Raw genomic sequence first — 25,609 nt, 5'->3', positions numbered from 1 at the left:
GTACTTTTTTAGAGCACAGAAAATGTCTGAGAGTATCTAACAGCTCTGACAAAGCCCTCTTTTTCTTTCTGCCTCAGACTCGTGTTACGTCAGTGCATCATGATGCCAGAGCAGAGGCTCAAGGAAAGAAGGTAAGCTTTTATCAGACCCCAGAGAGGATATTTACATCTGTGGACAGCTGGTGGGCTGGAATCTTCAGCTCAATTCAATTTCAATTTCAATTTATTTTTTGTATAGCCCAATATCACAACAGAGTTGTCTCACAGTGCTCCAAACATTGAGCTTTTTTTCTGTCAAACTTGATCTCTGACAACTTAAAGGGTAATACCACTTTATTACATTATGGGTCTTATTTCCAGGAAGTCATGATTTTAAAATCATGGGGAAAAAACCAGTACATCATTGTCCTGGTGCCATGAAATGTCCTAAAGACTCATTTGACTCATTAGCCCAGCCACAGTACAGGAGGTTTGATACTAAAATTCTAATGTGGTTATTGTGGGTCCAACATGGTTCTGACCAAGACGCAAATAAGCAAACTACATTCAGTGCCGTGCAGCGGTATCTTACTCATGACTTAGTCCACTGGACTGAGGAACAAAACATTGTCTGCTCACCAAGTGTCGTGGAGCCAGGCCGTCGCCATCTTGGTTTTTTTGGAACCAGAAGTGGAGTTTGCTCCACAACGACCACCTCTGATTGGTTAATCATAACGTCGTCCCACTCTGAAGCTTGCTGCCTGCTTCCTGGTCTGTTCTCCTCCAAATGGGACCCTAATCTATGAATGAACATCCTGCTGTGTTGAAGAAGACTGTAAACTAGCGACTGAGACCAGAAACTCATGGGGAAAACAGAACTAACAAACCAAGTGAGAAATCGGCTCATTTCCTCGTTGACTTCCATTCAAGCAGACTTCCGTTTAGAGACAGTGGAGTCGCCCCCTGCTGGACACGAGAAAGAATGCAGGTTTAAGGCTCCTCCACATTGGTTTCACTCTTCAGACCCTGAAGCTACGTCCACTTCTTTCTCCAGTCTGTGGTAAAGATGTGGGCACAGCTGCGTGATTTCCCCGTTTCCGTTTCACCCCTTCCATTTTCTTGTGGCCGGACATTAGCTAGGACCAGCTGGGGTAGTTCACAGGTCTTATCCCAACTCTTATCCCGACACTGTGCAATGTAACAAATTGCAATTATTGATAATTATATTTTGACTGCGTTTCTTCTGGTCCTTCAGGTCATCGTTGAGGCAATGTTGGACCTTCAGCAGGAGCAGTCATGGGATCAGTTACGCTGTTTGTACCGAGGACCATCCAGGGTATTGACACTAAGCATCTGACTTAGATCCAAGAAGTGTGTGTGTGTGTGTGTGTGTGTGTGTGTGGAAGGTGTCTAAGGCTGTCGGGGCCAGGGGCCTTCCCTGACTGTAGTGCCTTCAAAACCTCCTGGTTCATTTAGCCCCATTTAACTCCTGGAGGTTCTTCACTAGTGCCCAACTGGCGTTATTTTTATTGTTTGTATTGAATTTATTGTGTGCATTTGTATGTTTAATGCAAATTCTGCAAGAGCCCCCTTGTTTGCAAGTGATACAAGATAATTAATGAGCAAATCTAAGATATTCAAAGATGCTCCTGTGGCCATCATTGCCTTCATACTAACACCAGATGGATATTTAGTCTTTTCCAAATCAGGAGGTAATCAGGTTCCTAAGACAACCTTCACAGGTTTCATCATCCATGATACTCAAGAGGATTTGTAAAGAGTTTGATTTATCGAGTAACATTTTAAATTTCCAGTTATGACTTAAATTTGGGCTCACTGAGTAAATATGGATTGAACATTCAGTATACATTTCTAATTGTTTGGTTTTTTTCCCTCCTCTTCTAGTTATCCATCCTTTCAGAACTCTCCCACTGCCACAGCAATGAGAAGACGGGGCTTTTAATCCCAGCCCAGCCAGGATCAGAACATTTCCAACTTAAGCTCTCTCCTCCGCCTCTTTTAGACGAGTAGCACCACGACTGCTTGAGGACAGATTTTTCCATCATTTGTCCAGACGAGTGAAGTGGAACTGAATAAAGACTTTTCCCTGATTCCCTGCATTCCCCTTACTGTTCTCTATCAGTGTGTTTTAACTGCTTTTTTGATTTGAGACATTTGATATTGTTTAACATCTTTCAGGATGTTTATTTTTGAACAAACAGTCATTTAGGACCGTAGTGTTGGGCCTTTTCAAGGCCGATGATGGGATGGTCAGTCCTGTTTGGCCTCAAGGCAGTCTGTCGCGTAGTCCAGAGTTCCTGTTCTGTGCTCAGATCTCCTTTAGATTGTCCTGCATGCTGCAAGAGCAGGTGAACATAACAGACAACATTTGTAGAGTTGCAATTTTTAATTTGGTCAATAGAAAACAAAAAAATGATGTTTAAGCTGGGAAATGTGATCACATATGTACATGCCTTCCTATTTTTTAAAACACTTAAAGCCTTGCTCCATCCATTTCGGCTGAATCTGTGAAAAAGCTACATAAGATAAGACAAGATCAACTTTATATTCACATTGTTTTCAGTGTCTCTGATGTTTTTGTATGCAAACTGTGTTGTACATCATTTTTATCACTAACTGCATTTCTGGTCATTTAAAGAATCCAGAGAAATGAAATTCAAATCACATTGTCTTTAATGTTCCTAATGAACAATGCAGTCTGCACATGTGTATTTAAAGAAAGTGAAATAAAACCACGTGCATCTAGTTTTTAATATCTCTAATGTATAATCGTTTCCGCAGAAGAATAAATCATAAAATATCGTTTCATTCCAGAAGAGCAGGAACGATGATGGAAAGATATAGAAAGTGTGACTGTGGCTGCTGTTAGTGGAAAGTGGTAAAAACTTGGGATGTAACGGTACTCAACTGTGGATACGAGAATGTGGGGGAAATGTCTCGCTGTTCTGCTTCCAGCCGTACAAGAAACCCACAGCATGAAGAGATGGCGCTGATCATCTGGGACTGAAGAGTCAGCATTTGAAACAATAAACTTTATTGAAATAATCTGAACTCAGAGGGGAAGGAGGTTCAATCTTGTTTCTTCTATCAATCAATTTTTATTTATAGAGCACCAAGAGATGACATTTTTGTCTAATGGCGTGTAGTTCTTAGGTAATGGTCTGATAAAATAGTACTTTGTGGGAAGACTATTAAATGTTCAGTTTAATGCCGTTTAACAGAACAAGGTTGACGAGGTGGTTAAAACAGTGAGTGGGTTTATTTTCTCTGAGAGAAGCCAACTAATAATGAGATGAACTCCATCATTATAAACATCCACATGAATATTAAAGTGACCTGCTGATCTCTACAACTACTTTATCTGCACTAAGGACAATGATGAAATGTTTCACTTTTGATAAAACTGAGAACTCAGAACTCATAAAAATGTACAGCCAGGATGAAAATACACTAACAGATAGAATTGACTGTAAAGTTTTCCTGGTTGGGTGTGAGAGACTAAGAAAAAGGCTTTCAGTTGAGTTAGAAATCATTTTAGGTTGGGGGTTGGGTAAAAGGTTTGAGTTGAAAATGGCTTCATATCTTCATATGACTTATATTTTTCATGACAATAAATCAGAATGGTCTGATGTTAGATGTTAGGTAAGAACACTTTGGATGTCAGATTTCATTTAATTAATCATTTAATCCTCCTTTTTATTGCAGTGATGGTATTGATTTTCATTAGATTTGTATGTAGAACTCCTGTTCACTTCTGATTTCAATGGTTGGGGGGCAGACAAGTTCAGAGAAGAGTGTAGGACTGCAGCTCTGCCTCCTGGTTGCAGCTCTGGGCTGTCATGCTTTAGGACTAATGAACTCAGCCATGTTTCTGGATGATAGAGCTGCTCCATCAAACGTGGGATGGATGCTGTCTCTTCTGATCAGACCAGGTCTTCCCCAAACAGTCTGCCAGTTATCTATGAAGCCCCCACCTCGACAGCCAGCAGCTGAATGATGACGTGCGGCTGTTCACGAAAACATTTAAAATATGCAACATATTCCACACTCATTTTCCAGTTTATTGCATAGCTAAAGCTAATGCAGTCCGATTTCCTGCCCTCATGAGGGTTGAACAGTTAATCCCACATCCGAAATGTACCAACACGACCAAAACCACTTCAGAATGATTCAGAATCAGCTCATGTACCTGCCAACAGTAACACTTAGTTCCATTCCATCACTTATTCGATAAAAATAACTAACAACAGATTGTATTACCGTTAGTATTGTCTTTGTAAAAGTATCATTTATTTATTATTAATCATAAACTAAGATTCCATTACAACAAAACTAAGATCAGTTCTTCAAAGCATGATTGTGCTTCGATCAAGAATCATCACCAGAGACTTGTAGAAGTCTTCGCTCTGTCCCGTAGACAACAAGTCCAGCTTCTGTCCTTAGTGACCTGTGACCTTTTCATCAGCTGGTCATCAAATACCTTTTAATCATTTTCCTCTTCTGATGCAAGTCTCAGCAATATAGTTTGGAGGAGGTTGCACCTACAGGATTCATCAGTATTTTGGGCTGGTTGGATGAATACAAACCATCTTGGAGAACAACAGTGAGAAACAAGTCAAAATACTTCTAGTAAAAAGTAAAAATACTTACCTTGAGGCTGTTCTATTAATGGGATTGTACATAGAAAGGTTTATAACATGAGATATACACCCTGTATACACCCTACACTACCATATCTTCCAACATTTGTGGTGGTTTAAAATCAAAAACATGTATTTTTAGTCTGAGACTAAATGAATATCTGTCACTTCTTTATGTTGCTGTGTGCTGGCACGATGAAATAGTGACAGTGAGTGGGTTTTTTCACTTGGTTTAGTGGAAGTTTAATGTTTATGCCAGGAATAATTTCATAAATGATTAAATATCAGTTTTAAGGTACCGTGGTTACCATGGGAGTCCTGCAGTTAGTACTGTAGAGGAAAGTACCAGTTTACAGCAGTTCTCATGATTAAAAATGATTTTTTTAAGAATATGCACCTTTTCACCCTGATCATTTGATATTGTGGTTCATATTCTCAAACTTATTTGCATTTACACAAATTACTATAAACCAAGTGAAACAACAAATGACTGCTGGTGTGAAAAAAATCTAGATTGCAAAGTATCATTAGAAAGTATCAGTTTGTTAGATGTCTGTGTCTTACAATAGCTGAGCTGCTGTCACGGCTAGTTCATATCAATAACTTCATTATATTACTACGTTATTATTATTTTTTTAGTAGCACAGGTCCATTCAAAGCCAATCCTGGTGAGATTTATCTCACATGGCTGACTGTGTACCCTGCAGGCATACCTGCTCTTTGTCAGTTTATATGTGCAGCATATAAAACCAGAGACACATTGACACCATACAAATATTTGTTATATCAGCATCACAATATTGAACATGTTAATTGAACATTGTATAGTTTTAATGAGGGAACAACAGGCCAACAGAGGTAAGGATTAGTGCAGCCCATCAGTCAATGTTCACTTTGTAACCAATGGATTTGTTGAATGGTCCGGAACCGATGGAGAGGATTGCTTTCATTTCTTAAAATATACCAACATACCAAGACGATCCAACTGTCCCTGACATTATACCTGGACATTTAAATCAAACATTTGTCTGAGGTTGTCATGAGCTCTGAATAAAGGAGCAATCAGCAACTTAATGTGCCCAGCATGTAGCACATTTGTAGTTGTCACTATACATTGGTAATATATATACAGTATACATACATATTTAGCACCCTAACTGTGTGTCGTGCTATTTTACCCAAAGTGTTTTGCTGAGAAATTTCAGCGTGTGTGTGCTCTGCTGTAAGATTATTTTTTTTGTCCTTTTCCATCCTTATTTAGACAGTGAAAGTGGAGAGACAGCAAACAGGTGAGAGAGAGGGAAGACGTGCAGAAAAGGGCCACGGGCCTTAATAGTAGGCGCTCTACCAGGTGACACACTGAGGCGCCCCCCGATAAACTTTTAAAGTTTTTTTTAATTGAACTGAACTTCAGATTTAAAGTGTCAACTAAAGGCAACCAGTGCAACATTAGCAACTTCCAGAAGCCTGATCCACTGGCTCTCCCACTAACCTGTCTCATCAAAACCTGGGAGGTGTGGTAGCTTAGAACTGAAAGTTTCTTTTCAATACAAGTCCAAACTCACTGATTTTGCCTTCCAGGGGCGTTATGTCCAATCCTGCGCTACAGAGATCCAGCTGACATCAAGTCCACCCACAGTGCGACAGCAATTCATCACTTCATAGTCTGTAGTTTAAGGTGGTTTGATGAAAGAATGAAGACAGCTGTGAACGTGTATCTGCAACAGGTGTCCAGCGACTGGAGATGTATCATACAGTATGTCTATTAGTGTGCTTCCTCTTCCATGAGTCACCGTGCTGTAAGTCAATGTCCACTCTGCTAGGGAGTGTTTTCTAGAAGCCTTCCATGTGCTGTTCCCCGGAACATCGCTGCAGTGTGCTTCAGAACAACCAAAGAGAATCAGTAAGTCAGTCAGTATCTGTCTCTGTCTTGGCCATGGATGTCCCTGGTCCATTTGATCATAGTCTCTGGAGATCGATAGAGGAAAATCAGTTTGGAGTAAAGTTCCTCTTCCAGCTCCAGCTCTCCTGTCTCACGCACCTGAAACACACAGAAACATCAGTTAGCAGGAGAAATGATTTCCACGAACAACTGTGTGTGTCTTCGGGGGAATATTCCATATTTGCATATTTGAGTACAATGGATGCATTTACAGAATGTGTGCATCAATGTGCACTCGCTGCACACTTACCAGGAAGATGTCTGTGCAGAGCTTCAGGATGCGATCCACACAGGGCAGCTCCTCGAACATGATGGAGTGGGAGATCTCACTGAAGAAGCCGCGCACAAACTTCCCAATGACTAATACCACAGAGACATACAGACCCATGATCCTAGAAGGAGAGATTAGTCAGTCAGTCAAAAAAGGAAAAGCATATTTACATTGAAGAGGGGGTGGGGAAAAAACCCAAATCAGACATAGGGAGGCTACATTGGAGCATTCAGAAAGCGGGTGAAGAAAGCAGTGGGAGAAAGATGACGTTTTTGGAACATTACAGCAAACATATTCTAGTAATACCTCCAAATATCAATCTTCATTTATAAATACAAGGATGAAGCTGAAAATGGCTAATGTATCGAGTAGAATGGCATGGAGAATGTGAAACATGGCATTGCCAAAAACATGCATTGTGATTGATCTGCTGTAAACGTTTCAGGGGCTTCACTCCCTTCAAGGTCGCACTGACCTTCATCTGGAAATATAAAAGCCCCAATATCGCTCAGCTAAATTCTGCCGCTGATGTGAAAGCTTGCATAGACTGAATACGGGTTCGAAAAACATTAATATCAATAAACGTTAAAAACGTCTTGTGTGTAAAGGTCTTAACCCCTTGAAGGTCCTCAGAAATAATCACGTTAAAGATCCTTACACACATAAATGTGTATGCATAAAAACAAGCCATAAAAATGTTAAAAATCTTTCTTTTTTTTAAATTTTTTTTAAATAGTTTTTTAGACCAGCATCAGCCCTAATCATACATATCAAATTTTAATTAGTTTTTTTAAAATTTAACCCTTAAATTGCCATGTTTTTGTCATGATGCGCATCATTTTATGGTCTAAAATACACAAAAAATACATGAAAAAAATTGAGAACTCTGAAAAATTCACCATCTTGCAAAATTATAAGCAATATGCATGAAAAACTGATAAAATATGCTAAAAATAAAAATCATAACACACTAGAAAGTGCTGAAGACCCTCAAAGGGTTAAAGACATTCCGATCAGAACTGGTCCTGCACGCTGTGATATCCTGAGCTTCTTTTAAACTGCTCCTTAAAAGTGCATGGATTTTTGTGAATGTTAAATAGACATATCCAACCCCCGCTGCTGTTTGTGAGTGTGCTCCTTACCCATATCCAGCCAGGAAGCCCAGGCTGGGTGGACTGACTTTGTCATTGAATATGACCATGGGTAGAACCCCACATGAGGGGGGGACACAGCCTGCGATAGCAATGTCCCACCACTCCTGGTTCCCACTGCCGTACACTGACCTGTCGCTCATCAGGGACAGGGTTATGTTTAGGTAACCGTCTTCATTCCCTACAAAACAACAGCTGTGTTACAACACACACTTGGAAAAGTGAATGAATGCTAAATGGTCTGGATTTGTAGATCTCCTTTCTAGTCACTACTCATGGCACTTTTACATCACGTCCTCATTCACCCATTCACACACATGCTAACCCATAGGATCGAACCACCTTCTGATTGAGGGACGACCCGCTCTGCCTCCGAGCCACAGCTGCTCAGACAAGACTACAATGGCAATTAGGCAGCTGCTCTCTCTCATAATAACTACTCACTTTGTTCTGACACAAAGATCCCTACAAAGTGCTCTTTTGTTTGTTTGTTGCTTCCGGCTTGACTTAGCTAGAACTCTGTCCGGTACTTAGAATGGAAAGCTTTAACCCATTCCATGATTATGTCACCCAAACATGGAAATACAAGGCTATGTACATGTTTAGGCTATTGATATTTATGTAAAGAAATCTTGTACATTTTCACAGGACTCTGACCTTTATGTAGCTGACTAACTGGTTTGGCCTCAGCTCCATTGGGGGCACGGATGTAGTTAGGGAACATATTAGGAACAAGCCTGGGAATGAAACAAGACACCATCTGTAAGATATAACTATAGGTATGTATTAAATAAAAGACAAAAAAATGTTTTATCTCCAGAGAAGAACCCTACACAGGCTCAGTGCGATTCCCAACCAGAAGTGAGGCCAGATCTGCTCTAACTGGGTTGCCAGGTTCCAGGTCTATAGAGTGTTTGTCAAAGGTGTGTTCCACCGTCCCTCCTTTCCCCAGATCCCTGACAGACACCGGAACATTCAGAGAGAAAGAGAGACACAGTCAGTTTTTAGAGATAAACACATTCAATGATAGGAGAGGAAAAACAAATATTTCAAAGTAAAAGCTATCATAATTAACTACTATCCATTTAATGCGTCTTTTATTATCTCACTGAACACTTGTCCTTATACTCGGAGCATGCACGCACAGTAAATGTCTACACCTATTTTAGGGATGATTCTCTAGATTAAAATCAAATGACCACATGGTGGTGCCAGAAGAAAGCTGTGTCATAGCTTTATAACTACATTCTGAAAGTATGTCTTTTGTATGGTGTCCCTTTTAGGACACACAGACTCTGTCAGCTTGTCAAGCTCGGCTATGATTTGTCACATCTGTAAACTGATATAATGTAAAGTTCACTTTACAGCAGTGGTTCCCAAAGTGGATGCAATGCTAATTCAGTGTTTATTAGACCTTCTTGGTGTGTCACCAGATTAAAAAACTAGGCAATGTTGGCATGACCTACAATTTATGTTACATTTCTCATCAAGATGAAGCAGCCAGATGAAATGAAATCAGTCAGTGCAGTGACAGCAAGTAGGCTTGCAGCTTTACAGATTTATACATGTGCGATGTGCAATAGGACATTCAGTGTGGTACTGCCGTTTGCAGCATCATGTCTGTGTAAGCTGGGTCTCACATCCCTGACACAGAAAATAAAACACGTCGTGGACAGACCAGACCCGTGGGAAGTATTTCCTTTGCCCACCATCAAACAAAGACATCCTTTGAAGGGTCGTCATGGTTAAAAAAGTGTGGGAACCACTACTGTACAATATAATTTGCATCAATGTTATTTGTCACAGTCAGCTGTCAGGTTCAGTTGATAGTGTGGAGATAATTATGCATAATAATGTAATAAGGAGAGCTAAGGTTTAACCTCTGGAAATTCCAGGCCAGACGTAGTGTTAGGTCAACGGGACTTCCAAGCAGTTCTTTAATGACTTCCTGTCTGCTGGGGGGGCTGATCCTCCATATGGATCCTGAACTACCTTCAATCATCGCTGTCACGATGTCGTCGTAACTGTAGAGAGTGATGAACTGCATGGCTACCTGGATGCACGTAGACACAAAAATTACACGAAGGCAGCAACTTGAGTAGGACACACACATTGATGACAAGAATGCAGGTCTGAGCTCAACATGCTAACGTGATAATTTAGTGCCGATCATTTATGAGGAGATGTGATTTAAATCAGTGTTTTTGGACAAAAGATCTGATTATGCTGCTAAAGAAGAACATGTTTGGAAAAGTGTCTGCGTTGTTCAACAGTTAATAACATTCTTTTTCATATTTTAATGCTGTGTTCTTTCTTTTGTCTTCTTTTTTACTTTTACTTTTACTTACTTACTTGTTTCTATTGTTTCTGCATATTGTTTGAGGGAGTCTGGGATTTTCATTGCCAATGACTACTTCACTGTAATTGTTGTGCACATGACAATAAAGAACTTGAAACAATGATATATAAAGAGGAAAGTCAACAAGAACCTCCTTCTTTGATGAACTGCATTGTTATTGAATAATTACTGAAAAAACAGGGATTTTAAAAGCGAGTGGGACACTTGGGGACACTGAGTCATCAGCATCATCAGCATGGCAGTGGTAGGTGACCTGTAGCTCCACGTACTCTATACAGATACAACATCTCCTGAGGGCTGTCTTACTGCATACCGAGGGTCTTAAGAGAATGATAGAACTGGTAAATACTCAATCACACCTCCCAGAGCTATAGAACCAGTCTGATAACTGTTTACACTGACTACAGCACTCAGGAGCGATAGAACGTAGCTGTACAAACGGACGGTCACACAGATCCAACTGAAATCAGTACGCACCGCATTGTCTCCAAACATTTCGGTGAGAAGGTCATATTTAGCCTGTGTGAAGGGCTGGATGGACTGCTGCTGCACGCTCATGGTAAACAGGGGCTAAACAAACACACAGAGAACATAGCTTATACATTTTGTCATTTGTGTTTTACATTTGTACCAATTATCAATTTGGCTGTCCTGTATGTAGACTGTGACGGTCCATCGTTAAAGAATCTTAAACACAATTAATCTTTGCATTCTGAAATCTTGGCTGCGCATGCTAATCCCATCTCAGTGAGTCCTGGCAGAGGGATTTAATGATTATCTCTGATCTACGGGGATTTCCCACCTTCCATCAAATGTATGTGTTTAAACGTACACGTTGAGCACAGCAGAGTAAAACTGAGTGTACAATACAACTTCAAACACCCATGGCTTTCAAATTCCAAGCCCCCAGTTTGTAAAACTAGCATTCTGTAGTTTCCAATCCGAAACTGGGATAATAATTACATCATCATGGTAATTCATTGACCTCAGCTCAATGTGAGGCGCTACAAGAGCAAGTAAACGTATCAATGCGTTATGAACTCCCATCTATAATAATAACTGTGTAACCCTTGATAGACAGCATGTCTATCAATTTTAGACATGGACACAATATAATGATTAAAAAACAAATCAGCAATTTTATCAATACCCAGACACTGTTTTTGAAGATTTGTTGTCAAATGATATTAAATGCAGCTAGTCTGCCATAACTTTAGCTTTAGAGCAGTCATAACATTTCTAAGTTGGATTTTTCTATTTTAAGAGACAGTAAAACAGAGTGCTGTAGGAACTGTTGATTACCTCATATCCTCCCAGCTTGACAGTTACAGTGACATCAATGGGGTGGTTGACCACTCCAACCACTGATCTGACCAATGAAATGAAGAGAAGGGGAAACCAGATGATGCAGATCAAGAAGAAGATGATGAGTCCGCCCATGCCATATTTCACGATCTTCTTCTTCTTCTGCCCTTTGGGCTGTGGGTATTTCTGAGGGCAGAAAACATTTTTTGAAGATATAATTGTTGGGCTTCACCAGAAAATGGTGGAGACTACATGTTTCTCTGGCTTTTAAACAAAGGGCTCCCTCTCTGAACTCACTTTCCCAGAGTCCTTAAGTTTTCACACATTTCACCCCAGCTTTACAGCCACCATTGGTCAGTGTGTGACACATGACCCTACAACCTCAGGTTAACAAAACCAGGACTCATCTCTTGTGCAGCTTTCAAACTAGCCAATATAGTGTGATGCTAGTGTTAGTACATTGGTTGCTGTTTGTGTTTCTCTCTCTCTCTCTCTCTCTCTCTCTCTCTTTCTCTCTCTCTCTCTCTCTCCTTAATGTTGAATTCCTGGATCGTTGGGTCTCTCTTAATTAAAGAGTTTGGTCTAGACCTGCTCTTTATGGAAAGAGTCTTGAGATAACGCTGTTGTGAAGTGGCGCTCTATAAATAAAGATTGATTGATTGATTGATAGTGTTTCCACTAGTGGGGTTAAAAATCCAGAGGATTGCTTTAAAGATAAGACCATGGGGTCATTCTAATTAAAACTGTCTTGTGATGAAGATCAGTTCATCACAAAACAGGAACCAATTATTACTCATATAGGCTTCAACTGAGGAAACAAGTTTACACCAGTCGTGCAAAAAACACATCAAAACATGTTATATTTGGTTTTAAATAATTAATGCACAGACTTCACATAGTTTTTCCCTCTTTAAATTTTCCCCATTTAAACGTATCCATCATTTTGTCTGTTGTCACATCACTGTCCTCACACATTTCATACCTTCTCTGTTTCACGGCTGCATTTAATGATGAAGATGTTGGCATAAATGTCCTCCACACACATCCAGTTTGACAGAGACAAAGTAGTGTCTGTCCAAACCCAATCCATCACCGCTCGCAGCTCCACCAGGAACGGCACCAGACGAAACCTACACACAGTATCCATATCATTCTGTCAATAATCAATATTCTGATCCCTGACCCATTTAAAGCTCTCGTGGTCCTTTAGTACTGACAGTGGCTCAAAGAGTCTCTATCATTAGAGATATACATACATACATGCAAACTGACAAAACTTCCTCCTCTGTTCCAAATATTCATTCTACTAAACAGCTCAGACATCTGCTGACTTGATTTGTGTTCGTACCCTTGGAAGAGAAACAGGTTGAGGTGGTTGTATTTCTTGGTGAGGAAGTTGCCGAGGATACGAGTGGGGTATCCACAGCGGATCTGATAGGCTGACAGGCCGAAGTAAATACACTTGACAAAGTACCACAGCTGGGCCACAAAGTTCTGACTGAACATCCTGAATGGAAAGAAGGAGAGGTGGAGATTATAACTTGTTCAATCTAATTTGCAGCAGTATTCAGATGGTATCATACTATCAGAGTGATTCATTTTCTCTAATATTTTAGAGTCCGAAATGCAAGTCACTCTCTGTGATTTGGTCCCTTGTGATGTTATAATTTACCATGAATACTTTAGTACAATGAATGTATGATTTAGTTTGACTTCACCTTTCAGTGACAGCAGGCAGGATGAAGAACATCCACAGGTGGATCCCAAATACAAGGATCACCTTGAGGGAAGGAATGACAAAAGGAGGGCAGGAGGGGTATGAGGGCAAAAAAAGGATGCATAAAAGCACATTAGTAAAGGTGCACTGAAAATAAAGAGTGAGGCAAATGTTGACATGTCATCCTAATAAATATTGCAGACTTTTCCAAAAGTCTAAAACATTAGTTTGTCACCTGGGCACTAACAAAGTTACACAATGAAACTTTTCATGAAGTATAACTGCAAAGAACGCTGAAACACAGCCATGAAAATCCACTCACTGATGTCTGATAAGTTGTGAGAGGGAATGAGGGAACTAACAACTGACAGAGAGCCACAGTTTTCCACAAGAAGAATGGAACATGGAACCAGACAGATAAGATACATGCATGCTAATAATCTGGATATGTGAACTGAACCTGGAAGATGAGTTTTCCCAAGACAGCTTTGCGCAGGTACAAGGCTCTATCAATGATCATAGTGCTGAACTGGATAAGCAGCATCACGAGGAAGGCTTCAGGAACCTGATCCTCTGACAGGGTGGAGGCTATATCAGCTGCTGCACTGTGTTTCTGAAGGAGAGAAACAAAAGTCATGCAGAACTTTCTCTATTATCTGATTTAAAATGCTATGTGTGAAACGCCTTCTAATATTCATACTGACTTTATGATCAAAGGTGATGTGGCCATTGCTTTTGATAATGGAAATAACTTGTCACACCTTCCGCTTTGCTGTCAAAGGGAATACTAGTGCATATCACTGTGACAATAAAAATGTAGAGAGCACTATTGTATTCCTCTTTGTAATTTTCATTGTTATTTTTTATATACATACTACATGTATACAGTACCAGTCAAAAGTTTGGACACACCTTCTCATTCAATGGTTTTTCTTTCATAATTAATTGTAGATTAATATTGAAGACATCAAAACTATGAAGGAACACATGGAATTATTTAGTTAACAAAAAACAGAATATGTTAATGTTAGATTCTTCATTTGCTTTGATGACACATGTTGCACACTGTTTGCATTCTCTCAATCAACTTCATGAGGTCATTACCTGGAATGGTTTTCAATTAACACACGTGTCTTGTCAACCATCAAATGCTCTGATGAAACTGGCTCCAGGAAAAAAAGACCGAGAGTCACCTCTGAGGTCATTAGAGTTACCAGCCTCAGAAATCCCAAAGATTAGAGTTCACGCAGCAGACACATCTCTGTTGTGTTCAGAGGAGACTGTGTGAATCAGGCCTTCATGAACAAGAACAAGAACAAGAGAATTGCTTGGGCCAAGAAACACAAAGAATGGACATTAGACCTGTGGAAATCTGGACTTTGGTCTGATGAGTCCAGATTCTTCGTTCCATGTCTTTGTGAGGCAGAGAAAAGGTGAGTGGATGGTTTCTACAGGTCTTATTCCCACCGTGAAGCCTGGAGGAGGAGGTGTGATGGTGTGGGGGGGGCTTTGCTAGTGACACTGTTGGTGATTTATTCACAATGATCCTACACACACATGATCAAGGCACACTGAACCAGCATGGTCTCCACAGCATTCTGCAGCAACATGCCATCCCATCTGGTTTGGGCTTAGTGGGACCATCATTTGTTTTCCAGCAGGACAATGAGCCCAAACACTCCTCCAGGCTGTGTGAGGGCTATTTGACCAAGAAGGAGAGTGATGGAGGGCTGCGTCACATGACCTGGCCTCCACAATCACCTGACCTAAACCCAACTGAGATGATTTGTTGTGAGTTTGACTCCAAAGTGAAGGTTAAGCTGCCAACAAGTTCTCAGTACCTCTGGGAATTCCTTCAAGACTGTTGGAAAAACATTCCATATGATTACCTCATGAAGCTGAAAGAGAGAATGCCAAGAGTGTGCAAGGCAGTCATCAAAACAAAAGGTGTCCGCTTTGAAGAATCTAAAATACAAAATATATTCTGGTTTGTTTAACATGATTTTGTTTAAAACACTTCCATATGTCTTCCTTCATATGGACTTCTCATTAGAACAACATTTTCCATACTTAATGTGCAATACTTTTTTATATTCTTATTTTTTATATTGCTCCTCAGGACATACTGCCAGTCTTGTAATGTCATGTTTTCTTTCCATAATATTGTGCAATGCTATTTTGCAAAGTAATCAACACCTTTAAGTACCTACACACACTTTATGACTCTGCGGCAGACTAGAAAAAGAAAAATACTTAATAGAAAAAGTAATTTAAAGTAGATTTGCTGTATCTCACCAAAGCACAACTAAAAATGCACTTTAAAATAATCAAAGCACAATCTGTGACAGCAACATAAACTGCTTTAGGTGGTCGGCCTGTTTTTGAAGCGCTGGAAAACACAATTGATGACCTATTAGATTGGTCTTGCTAATAGTTGAATTGACCACGGAAGGACAGTGCTTGAGGTATTTGTAATAGTGTCCAACATCAATACCATGAACTGATCGTAAAATAGGACGGGTCAAGCAAAAAGTTGGCAGCGTAGGCCAAGTCAACTGTAATAGCACTTTAGGTTGTTTTTTTTTTAAATAGATGGCCTCATTTCAGTTTAGTTTAAATTTTGAAAATACATATCAATTTCATTTGTAATCACACAGTTTGATTTATTGTCATTGTAGTTTCTCTTTTCATTAATATTAATACTTGATAAGTGGGCAATAATGACCAAATGAGATCGCTCATTTAGCGATCCATCTCTCACCCCAAAAGCCCAAAACCCAAAGACGATGATGATGAAGTCGATGACATCAGTCAGGAACATGAGCGCATAGACATCAGTGGCAGCTCTATACTCAGCATGGAGAATACTGCTGAAGAAACCCTGAGCTGGCCTGTAGACACTCTGAACACTGAAGAAAACAAGATGGCATACATTAAAGTGCATTCGTGGGAAAGACAGTAACACTTCAGTAAAACATTACACTGTTTTTAATTCTCTTCTGAAAGTTAACTAAACTAAAATATGTATATATTATTGTATTACTCTAAAACTATTCAGCAAATGGTTATTTTAGTAATTCACATGTGAGCTGTATTGCTAACTGTTCTCATTGTGGTACTGTACCCACTCACCCAGAGATGAAGACATGTTTTAGCTTGTGTCCCATAGCCAGCAGTCTCTGACTGGCTGCTTCTCTCCTTCTGCTTTTCTGCGTCTTCTTCCCCGGTTCTTCACAGGCATCTGCACTCTCAGCTATGGTCAGAACCACAACCAGGGAGGGAACAAAATTAGCACCACAGAGAAACAAATAAATAAATAATAATCAATTCTGTGTGGAGTTCTCATGTTCTCCCTGTGCTTGTGTGGGTTTTCTCCAGATACTCTGGCTTCCTCCCACAGTCCAGAGACATGCAGGTTAATTGATCACTCTAAGCTGCTCGTAGGTGTGAGTGTGAGCGTGAGTGGTTGTCTGCCTCTATGTGTCGGCCCTATGATACCCCGCCTCTCCAAAGTCAGCTGGGGATGGCTCCAGCCCCCCCATGACCCTGAAGGATACGTGGATAATGGCAGTAATGGATGGATGGAATTTATAACACAGAATTGCATAAGTTTGGACAAATCTTCTCATTCAATGGTTTTTCTTTATTTTCATTATTTTCTACGTTGTCCTCTCTCCCACCACCTCCACTGGGTCGAGGGGGCAACCCAGGACAGAGCTGGCCTTCTTCACGAGCTTATCCAGTCTCTTCCCGTCCACAGCTGCAATGCTGCTCCCCCAGCAGGTAAGACCAGTCTTAAGGAGCCCCCCTGCACTCCAAAAGACCTGAGCCTCCTGAGCAGATAGAGTCTGCTCTGCCCTTTCCTATAAAGTGCATTTGAGTTGTCAGTCCAGTCCAGTTTATTGTTTAGGTGAACACCCAGGTACTTATAAGATGTCACCATCTCGATGTCTGTTCCCTGGATGCTCACCGGTGTTGGGGGGCGTGTTGTGTCTGCGGAAATCCACCACCAGTTCCTTGCTTTTCCCTGCGTTGAGCCGGAGGTGGTTCCTCTGGCACCAGTCCACAAAGTCTTGTGTTAGCTCTCTGTACTCCTTGTCATCTCCATTGGTGAGACCAACTGTGGCAGAGTCATCAGAGAACTTTTGCAGGTGGCAGTTGTAGGAGAAGTCTGAAGTGTAGACGGTGAAGAGAAACGGAGCCGGGACCGTTCACTGCGGGGGCCTCATACTGTAGACAACCATTTCAGACACACAGTCCTGTGTCCCTCACATACTGTGGACGGTTGGTGAGAATCCACAACCCAGGATGATAGGTGACGGCTCTCCCCGGTGTTCTCCAGCTTGTCCCTCAGAAGTGCTGGCTGTATTGTGTTGAAGGCACTGGAGAAATCAAAGTAGCTGCCAAAGTCCTGGGGGTGTGGAGTCTTGGGGACAGGTACCACGCAGGATGTTTTCCACAGCTGTGGCACCCTCCCCAGCTTCAGGCCCAAGTTGAACGTGAGTTTGGTTCCTTGTGGCCAGAGATGGTTTTCAGCCCTCTCCACACTCCACTGGCATTTTTCTGCTGCAGCTGATCCTCCATCTTCCTTCTGTAGATGTCTTTCCCTCCCTGATCTACTCAGCTCCTTCTGTACAGCCTGTAGCTCCTCCTTATTCCCTGACCTAAAGGCCCTCTTCTTCTCCTTCGGGAAAGCCTTTATGTCAGGATTAATACTTGTTGTTGAAAAACACCGTACAGTCCTGGTGGGTACAGTGTTTTCCACACAAAGGTTGATATGGTCCATCATGCAATGTGTGAGAGTGTCAGTATCTTCTCCGTGGGGATCACAAAGTTCCTCCCACACAGTCGTCCTTCAGAGCCTCCTCAGTCTCAGTTGATAGTTAGTTGAAGGATTTCCGAGCTCTTGACAGAGTAGAGGTTGGCAGTATTCACCCAGCCCCATTTGGTTCTCCCACCTTTTGTAGCCCTCCATGTTACATTCCTTTGCATATTCACATGTACACACACCCCCACACACACAAACACACACGTTTTAATACACATGCTGTCCTCTATAATATTGTACAAGGCTGAATACTGCCAACCTCTACTCTGTCAAGAACTCAGAAACGCTTCAACTAGCTCGCTGGTTGGTTAAACACTTTTTTGTTTACTACATAATTCCATATGTGTGTCTTCAATATCCATCCATCCATCATCTATACCGCTTATCCATCAGGGACGTGGGGGAGCTGGAGCCAATCCCAGCTGACATTGGGTGAGAGGCGGGATACACCATGGACTGGTCACCAGCCAATCACAGGGCTGACACACAGAAACAGACAACCATTCACACTCACACCTACGGGCAATTTAGAATTAACCTGCATGCCTTTGGACTGTGGGAGGAAGCTTGGGTACCTGGAGAAAACCCACGCAAGCACGGGGAGAACATGAGAACTCCACACAGAAAGGTCTTTGGTTCAAACTTCAAACCAGCCAGCCAGCAGATTTGAACCTGGAACCTTCTTGCTAACTGTTATAAGATGAAATAAGATGAAATAAAAATAAAATAAAATAATATATACAGTTACTTAGAGGGTACCAATGATGTTCTGGGCACCACTGCAGAGCCCCCGTTATTCAGATAAAATAATCTTAATTCTAATCCAGCTAATTTGGTTGTTAGAATGCCATGTGAGGATTGTTTTGTTAATCCTGGACAAAGTTAATATGTGAATATGAGAGGCTTTTCCAAACTGAGCCAACAAAGTGGGAAAGGGAAAGCAGTTATGAATTCAGTCCACATGTAGTTAAGTCACAAACCTTTTCTGCGCTGCTGTTTGGGCTCTTTAGCTTTCTTGCGGAAGCGGATACTGCTGCTTTTCTTTGGGACCTCTATCACCTGCTCATTATCTCCCTCCATCTTTTCCTCTGTTGGCCCGCTGAGAGGATTCAACATGTCCTTCAGCCCGTCTTTTGACCCAGTGGGCACCGGTTCTGTTGCAGGAGGTTGAGGGGCAGCAGCTGCAGAGCTGGTGCTTGGTTCAACATCGTCTGCATTATCCTACATTGACAAACAATGGATTTGAAAATTAGGAAAGGAAACAGAAGTCTACTGATACTATTACACAATGCCACTGCTTTGGTCCATGGCCAAGAGCACATTCCTTAAGAGCAGGCAGTAACCAATAGCAACTAATATCAGGTATTTACACCAACCTTTACAAGCTGCTCCAGTTCAGTAATTTCCAGGTTTTCCAGAATTGATGTTGAGCTAACTCTGCCCTCTTCCTCCTCTCTTCCTCCCTCCATCCTTCCATCTTCATCTCCTTCATTAGATTTTCTTTTCACCTTAAAACTCTCTGGTGAGGGGCTCTGCTCTTCTAGGGGGCCTTCATGGTCCCACAGGCCATAACGCTGCACCAACCGCCCATTACACACACACACACACACACAAAAGATTCACAAAAAATTTGAAGCTCAAGTTATGTGGAATGCTGAAGTGCCCTTAAGCATTACTAAGCATAACACCTGCAGCATCCCACTCCAACATTGTGGGGAATGTTTAGGACAGCTGCTCTGTCATGCACTTTATTGGATTTGGAGAAATTTACTGGAGATAGCTCTACCATACTATTTCTCAAAGTGAAATGTATTATTTAACAACATAGGTAACGTCTGCATGGCTAGAGTTAAGTGAAAGTAAAGTGAAAGGAAGGGCTTGACAGAGCAGTTCATCATGCTTCAATATCAGAAGATGACTTCAGAGCTATCATGAAAATATTAGATCCCAACACTCTGGGGGGGCAATCGGGAGCTCAAACCCACTTGATTCACCATCAAAAGACATGAAAGAGATGAGCATAAAAATAATCACATTCACATGCTCTCACTACATTTGAGAGCTGATGGGTGTCAATCATCTCGCTACAATGTTGCCCTGAACCACAGTTTAGAATCTAGCTGATGCAGGTCTGCAATGAGAGAGATTATGGCTGGAAGTGGCCTTAAGTGCAAAACAGTTATTGGCGACTGAAACTCAGTGGGTGGAGAAAGTGGAGCAATATCCTCACCATGCTAAGCCACAGAAATCCACCTGATTGAAAAATACAAGCCAATGGGCAGTTATTAAAGTCAGTCTACTACTGCTGGATAGTTACATCCAACATCCACTGTCTGTGTCTAAAACATGGATTAATAGTAACAGCAGGGCAGCAAAAGGACATTTTTACCATAACAGTCAAACAGTAAAATGTGGAATCACTGTAAATAATAACTGACCATCAGCAGGGATCTGTGGAAAAACAGAGCCAGCAGCTGAAGAAGATCATATCTGATGTAGTTGTCAGTCTTCTCCAGGCCCAAGATGCGAGGTGGGAAGTAAGGTTTGTCTTCATAGAGAGTCATCTCATAAACACTGTTCCAGGGAAAGAAGCCAAACTGGAAGAGGTACTTCACCACCACCATCACCTGGAAATAGGCAGAGCGGCACAGCAGTGCCACCAGTCAGACTAGAAAAGAGCACAGAGAAAGCAGCTGCCCTCCATCAGGCCAGTCAGTCACATATGTAAGCATGTTGTGACTATGATGCAATAATTAGATTACAGTGGTGAGAGATGAACCAGTAATGGAAATATCACATACTGTATAATGAACAAGTAGAGGAGATTATGATTAAGATAATTAGATAATGTCACTCAAAACACATGAATCTCTTTTGATGACTGCTCGTCACAGGTGCACCCTAAAATAACATTAAAATCAGCTTCACTTAGTTCTTTTTGGAAAACCTGACTTTTTACCACTCGAGTGCACATTTTATCACTTTATTTAAGTTTATGTGTTTGTGATGTTCACTCTCCTTTTAGCTCTGGTTTAGTCTCCACCAACTCCTGAGGAAAAAATGTCTGTCTCTTTCATAGCTAAATGTTTAGCAGTTTAGTGGTGAACAGAGCTGAGAGAGTTGGTGAAAATGAAATATTATAACATTAATATTGATGAATATTAAATTAAATATCTCAGTAGCATTCGAGAGATTATGAAAGTCTTTTGTGAGTTTGTTACAGATTGATTGTCACTGACAGATTGTAAGAATATCTATAATCTAAATAGATCTTTGAAGGCTTGATGTCTTGGATTTGGAAAGTGTATTGACTCCCAAAATGAAAAGATCAATAACATGCCTGTATTGTTAAATGTTCTGTTTTGCCCCTCAGGCAACTGATGCTTTGCTATTTCTAACGCGTGCAATGAGACAAACAATATTGATACACAGTATAAAGAATATTGAGCTGCCCTGATGGTTTGATGGCAAAGTTTCTGTGTGTTTCCAGTGGCCATACCTCTGTGTATACTATAGCAGTCATCCAAAACTTCTTGGTTGGTCTTGGAACAGACAGCATGGCCCATAGGAACACCAGTATGGGCAGGACAAGTGATATTACAGAGGCACTGGCCACGTTGTTTAACACAATGATGAAGTAGCAGACTAGCTCGGAGTTGGCTGCCAGCAGGTTGTACATGGCAAACAGCAACTTCAGCAGACGGTTCTGGTTGTTGTAGAACTCTCTGCTGTGTTCCAGCTCCTCGATGAAGAACTGCCTGCAGAGAGAAAAGGTCACAACCATGAGTTGTATTCATTTATCATAGCATTCATCACCAGTCTTTAAATAACTGCTAGAGTTGCAATTAGTTTTCCCATAACACATTCATGACCCACTGCTGCTACACCACGGGCATAAGAAGAAAATGAAGAATCGCCAGAACCTGAGGCCTGCCTCTAAATGCTGCATTATGTTCTTAGCCAGTTACATTTGTGACTTTGTTCACGCACACACGTTTTTACACACACAACACTGCTACCCAGAAGACAGCAATATGACTAATCTGCCACCTTTCATGAAAAACAGTCGTCTTGAAGTGGCAGATTTGAGGAGCGTGTGAGCAAATCCATCACGTTAGCTGCTTAACATTTATAACAGCTTGCTATCAGTCAGTTTAGAGACTTTGTAACAAAATGTGAACATTTAGTTCAATGCCAAGATTTGACTTTTGGTAAATCATCTATTTCCTGAATATTTTGCGTTGACCCACCTTAACTCAGCTATTTGCCGTCTTGTCTTGCCGTCTGACTGTTAGCGACGTGCTGTGTGTATGAATGTGTTAGTGATGCGTGAGTCAGTTAATACTTGCAACCACCTGCTCATCTGCACTGCCCTGCCCACAAACACATGTGTTGGTCAGCCAACCCAAATTAATTCAACACCCAAACTGCCAACTTTATGCATTATAGAGGAACAGTTCAGGACTGATGCAGGAAATGAAGAGTGAGCACTCTCCAAGGTGTGTGTGTGTGTGTGTGCTTGAGAAAGAGACAGAAGAAGGTGTAATACTGCATACAATAAACTTTTTAAACAGCCACCCAAATGTATGACGTTTCCTGTCCAGGCTGACCCATGTGTCTCCACAGTTTCTACCTGTCTCCCAGCAGCTCGCTGGCTGTTCTGGACTGTCTGTGTTGTTGTGTGGATGGCACTGGTAGCAGCTCCATCCTGCTGGAAGGGGGTTCTGGACTCAAGAAGGTCCCAGCGCTGCCGAGCTTCGGCCTGGGGGTAGACCGGTCTGTCACAGCCCCGCTATCCACCTCTAGGCAGCTGAAGTGATTCAAACACACATACACGTAAAAATACAAATACATCAACACTGAAAATGAAAAGTGGATTAAAGCACAGAAATGTATCATGTATCAGATCAAAATGAAACCTAAAACCCCTCTATCCCATCTATCACCAGAGTAATAAGGAGGTAAAGGAAGGGATGAGGATTCATTCTTCGTGAGCATGTTCAGTGCATTCCGTGGAAATGAATACATCAGCACAAAAACGTCCATGTATGACTGAGGACACGCTCTGATCACATTACCTACAAAGACGCCTCCATAGAAGACACAAGTGGCACACGCTCTTTTCCATACTCGCCTGTATCTGGTGGAGTTTTCTGCATCAGTCTCATCCAAACAGGTCTCCAGTGTGGGACTCTCACTGCTCTGAGATATCTGGTCGTCTGTGGACTCTGCTGTTGTATCGTGCTGTCAATCAGAGGGACACAGGCATAATATAGAGTATATATTTAACAACCTGTTCCACATAAAAAAAAAAACGTGCAATGCTGAATATTGAATGTACAAATCCTTTGTGTCTTCTTCCTCTTTTTGTTTTTAATGCATACATATATTTATTTTTCAATTTTTATATTCACTTTTGTATATATTAGGGTTGGGAAATGTTTTTATTTATTTGTAGAGGTAGATGTTGAGTGAGTCTTTCCTTTCTACTACTTTCACAGAATTTCGTTGTACTCCTGTGCAATGACAATTAAAGATTCTGATTCTGATTCTGATTCTGATTGATTCTGATTCTGATTCTGATGTGCTTGTGTGTGTGTGTTGCTTAACAAAATATTCTCTGCTATATTTACCTGCTGTATCTTGTGTACGGTAAAGTAACGTTCATTGCACAGAACAGTAGATGTCTCCCTGTACTGTTTAGTCAGCAGGTTGAGCCAGTGAGTCAGTCCATCCACCATGGCCAGGACTATGGCCCACAGGAAGCGCAGGATGTCCAAGATCCTCTGAACCATCTCGCCATGACCTGAAGCACATAGACAGAGAGGAAAGACTGTGGATGCCGTGGCTTAAGATAAGATATGATATTCCTTTACTAGCCTCACAGCGACACCAGACAGAGCTGGCCTTCTTGATGAGCTTGTCCAGTCTCTTGCTGTCCACAGCTGATGCCACAACAGAGTCGTAGAAGGTCTTAAGGAGCCCCCCTTGCACTCCAAAAGACCTGAGCCTCCTGAGCAGATAGCGTCTGTTCTGCCCTTTCCTATAAAGTGCATTTGAGTTGTCAGTCCAGTCCAGTTGATTGTTTAGGTCACCCACGGTTCAGGTCAGTCCAGTTCAGTGTTGGTCCCCAGCTGCTTGAGAGTTTGGTTCCTTGTGGCTAGAAATGGTTTTCAGGCCTCTCCAAACTCCACTGACGTTACTCTGCTGCAGCTGATCCTTCATCTTCCTTCTATAGGAGGAGGATGCTGAGGAAGCTGCTCAGCATCATGGACAACACCTCTCACCCCCTTCATGCCACACTGACGTCCTGTCAGAGCACCTTCAGCCATAGACTGAGAGCACCGAGGTGCACAACAGAACGCCACAGGAGGTCTTTCCTACCTGTGGCTATCAAACTGTATAATTCCTCCTCCTTCTGTAGGAGTGATACTTAAGGTCTCAGGAATCTATAAAATTACAAATATATATATATATATTTAATATTTAATGTTTGTTTTGTATTGTTAACCACTGGCAAAGTAATTTCCTTCGGGATGAATAAAGTGTTCTTATTCTTATCCTTATAGATGTTTTTCCCCTCCCTTCCCTTTCCTCCTCAGCTCCTGCTGCACAGCCTGTAGCTTCTCCTTATTTCCCGGCCTAAAAGCCCTCTTTTTCTTCTTAAGGATGGCCTTTATGTCAGGATTAATCCTTGTTGTTGGAAAAACACCGCACAGTCCTGGTGGGTACAGTGTTTTCCACACCAAAGTTGGTATAATCCGTTATGCAGTGCGTGACACTGTCACTGTCCTCCCTGTCAGGGTCGCAAAGTTCCTTTGACACAGTCGTGTCGTGCGGTTAATTGTAAATGTGTATGGATGTTACAAGTAGAGCAGTTTACTGCCAAAATATTCTCAGATATACTTGTTCTGTCTTCTAAATCACATTTTATGGCAGTAATTACACAAGCCTGCTGATGCATGTGTGTGTTGTTATGTGTGTACTGTCTAATAAATAGGGCCAATCAACTTAGTATTAAACTTAGTATTAAAGCCTTTTGTACATTGCCCCCTACTGAACATACAAATATACTTGAAGTAATATCATTCTCATGATCACAGTAAGTAAATACAAACCCAGGTTAGTATACACTGTATTTAAGAGGACACAACAGCATGTGATGGTGGAATATGACCTACCAGAACTCTGTTCCTCAGGCTCCTTCACTTCCTCCTGAATGACAGGGTCCTCAAACACATCATTGTCCCCACAACCTACACACAAACGTAAATGTATTGTGGCATGGTCATTGGGATCAAGTTTACAAGGACTATAAGACAGCGCTGCAGACATCAATATTTACCAAGGACGTAACCAATGCCAAAATCTTCTCCTGTAATGAGTCTTTCCATGTC

At 41.4% G+C, this 25,609-nt stretch overlaps 2 protein-coding genes across 5 annotated transcripts in view; one reads left to right on the top strand and one right to left on the bottom strand.

Moving 5' to 3' along the window:
- Nucleotides 1–2,089, top strand: part of vps8 (VPS8 subunit of CORVET complex) — a 53,024-nt gene extending 50,935 nt beyond the window's left edge. For all 3 annotated transcript variants that reach the window (XM_070840740.1, XM_070840739.1, XM_070840738.1), the window contains 3 exons: nucleotides 78–131; nucleotides 1,234–1,314; nucleotides 1,884–2,089. In XM_070840740.1, the coding sequence (XP_070696841.1) occupies nucleotides 78–131; nucleotides 1,234–1,314; nucleotides 1,884–2,009 (261 nt within the window). In that variant the 3' untranslated portion in view covers nucleotides 2,010–2,089. The remainder of the gene's footprint in view (nucleotides 1–77; nucleotides 132–1,233; nucleotides 1,315–1,883) is intronic.
- A 3,359-nt stretch (nucleotides 2,090–5,448) lies between these two features.
- The window catches only part of piezo1 (piezo type mechanosensitive ion channel component 1 (Er blood group)), a 92,352-nt gene continuing 72,191 nt past the window's right edge, over nucleotides 5,449–25,609 (bottom strand). Inside the window, exons 33-54 of one of the 2 annotated variants that reach the window (XM_070840711.1) lie at nucleotides 25,394–25,468; nucleotides 23,846–24,018; nucleotides 23,347–23,456; nucleotides 22,846–23,022; nucleotides 21,712–21,970; nucleotides 20,651–20,839; nucleotides 19,589–19,786; nucleotides 19,193–19,433; nucleotides 16,517–16,637; nucleotides 16,146–16,293; nucleotides 13,845–13,997; nucleotides 13,386–13,447; nucleotides 13,016–13,174; nucleotides 12,650–12,797; nucleotides 11,665–11,853; nucleotides 10,840–10,932; nucleotides 9,884–10,056; nucleotides 8,837–8,959; nucleotides 8,661–8,740; nucleotides 7,995–8,184; nucleotides 6,832–6,973; nucleotides 5,449–6,680 (exon numbers count right to left, since the gene is read on the bottom strand). In XM_070840711.1, coding sequence (XP_070696812.1) covers nucleotides 6,552–6,680; nucleotides 6,832–6,973; nucleotides 7,995–8,184; nucleotides 8,661–8,740; nucleotides 8,837–8,959; nucleotides 9,884–10,056; nucleotides 10,840–10,932; nucleotides 11,665–11,853; nucleotides 12,650–12,797; nucleotides 13,016–13,174; nucleotides 13,386–13,447; nucleotides 13,845–13,997; nucleotides 16,146–16,293; nucleotides 16,517–16,637; nucleotides 19,193–19,433; nucleotides 19,589–19,786; nucleotides 20,651–20,839; nucleotides 21,712–21,970; nucleotides 22,846–23,022; nucleotides 23,347–23,456; nucleotides 23,846–24,018; nucleotides 25,394–25,468 — 3,332 coding nt within the window. In that variant the 3' untranslated portion in view covers nucleotides 5,449–6,551. Of the gene's footprint in view, nucleotides 6,681–6,831; nucleotides 6,974–7,994; nucleotides 8,185–8,660; nucleotides 8,741–8,836; nucleotides 8,960–9,883; nucleotides 10,057–10,839; nucleotides 10,933–11,664; nucleotides 11,854–12,649; nucleotides 12,798–13,015; nucleotides 13,175–13,385; nucleotides 13,448–13,844; nucleotides 13,998–16,145; nucleotides 16,294–16,516; nucleotides 16,638–19,192; nucleotides 19,434–19,588; nucleotides 19,787–20,650; nucleotides 20,840–21,711; nucleotides 21,971–22,845; nucleotides 23,023–23,346; nucleotides 23,457–23,845; nucleotides 24,019–25,393; nucleotides 25,469–25,609 lie in introns of those variants that run through there. The other variant, XR_011585266.1, reaches the window with a different exon arrangement.

The sequence above is a fragment of the Pempheris klunzingeri genome, chromosome 12 (assembly GCF_042242105.1).
Source record: "Pempheris klunzingeri isolate RE-2024b chromosome 12, fPemKlu1.hap1, whole genome shotgun sequence".
NCBI classification, from domain to species: domain Eukaryota; kingdom Metazoa; phylum Chordata; class Actinopteri; order Acropomatiformes; family Pempheridae; genus Pempheris; species Pempheris klunzingeri.
The sequence above is the reverse complement of the archived record's forward strand: the minus strand, read 5'-3'. Positions and strand labels throughout refer to the sequence as shown.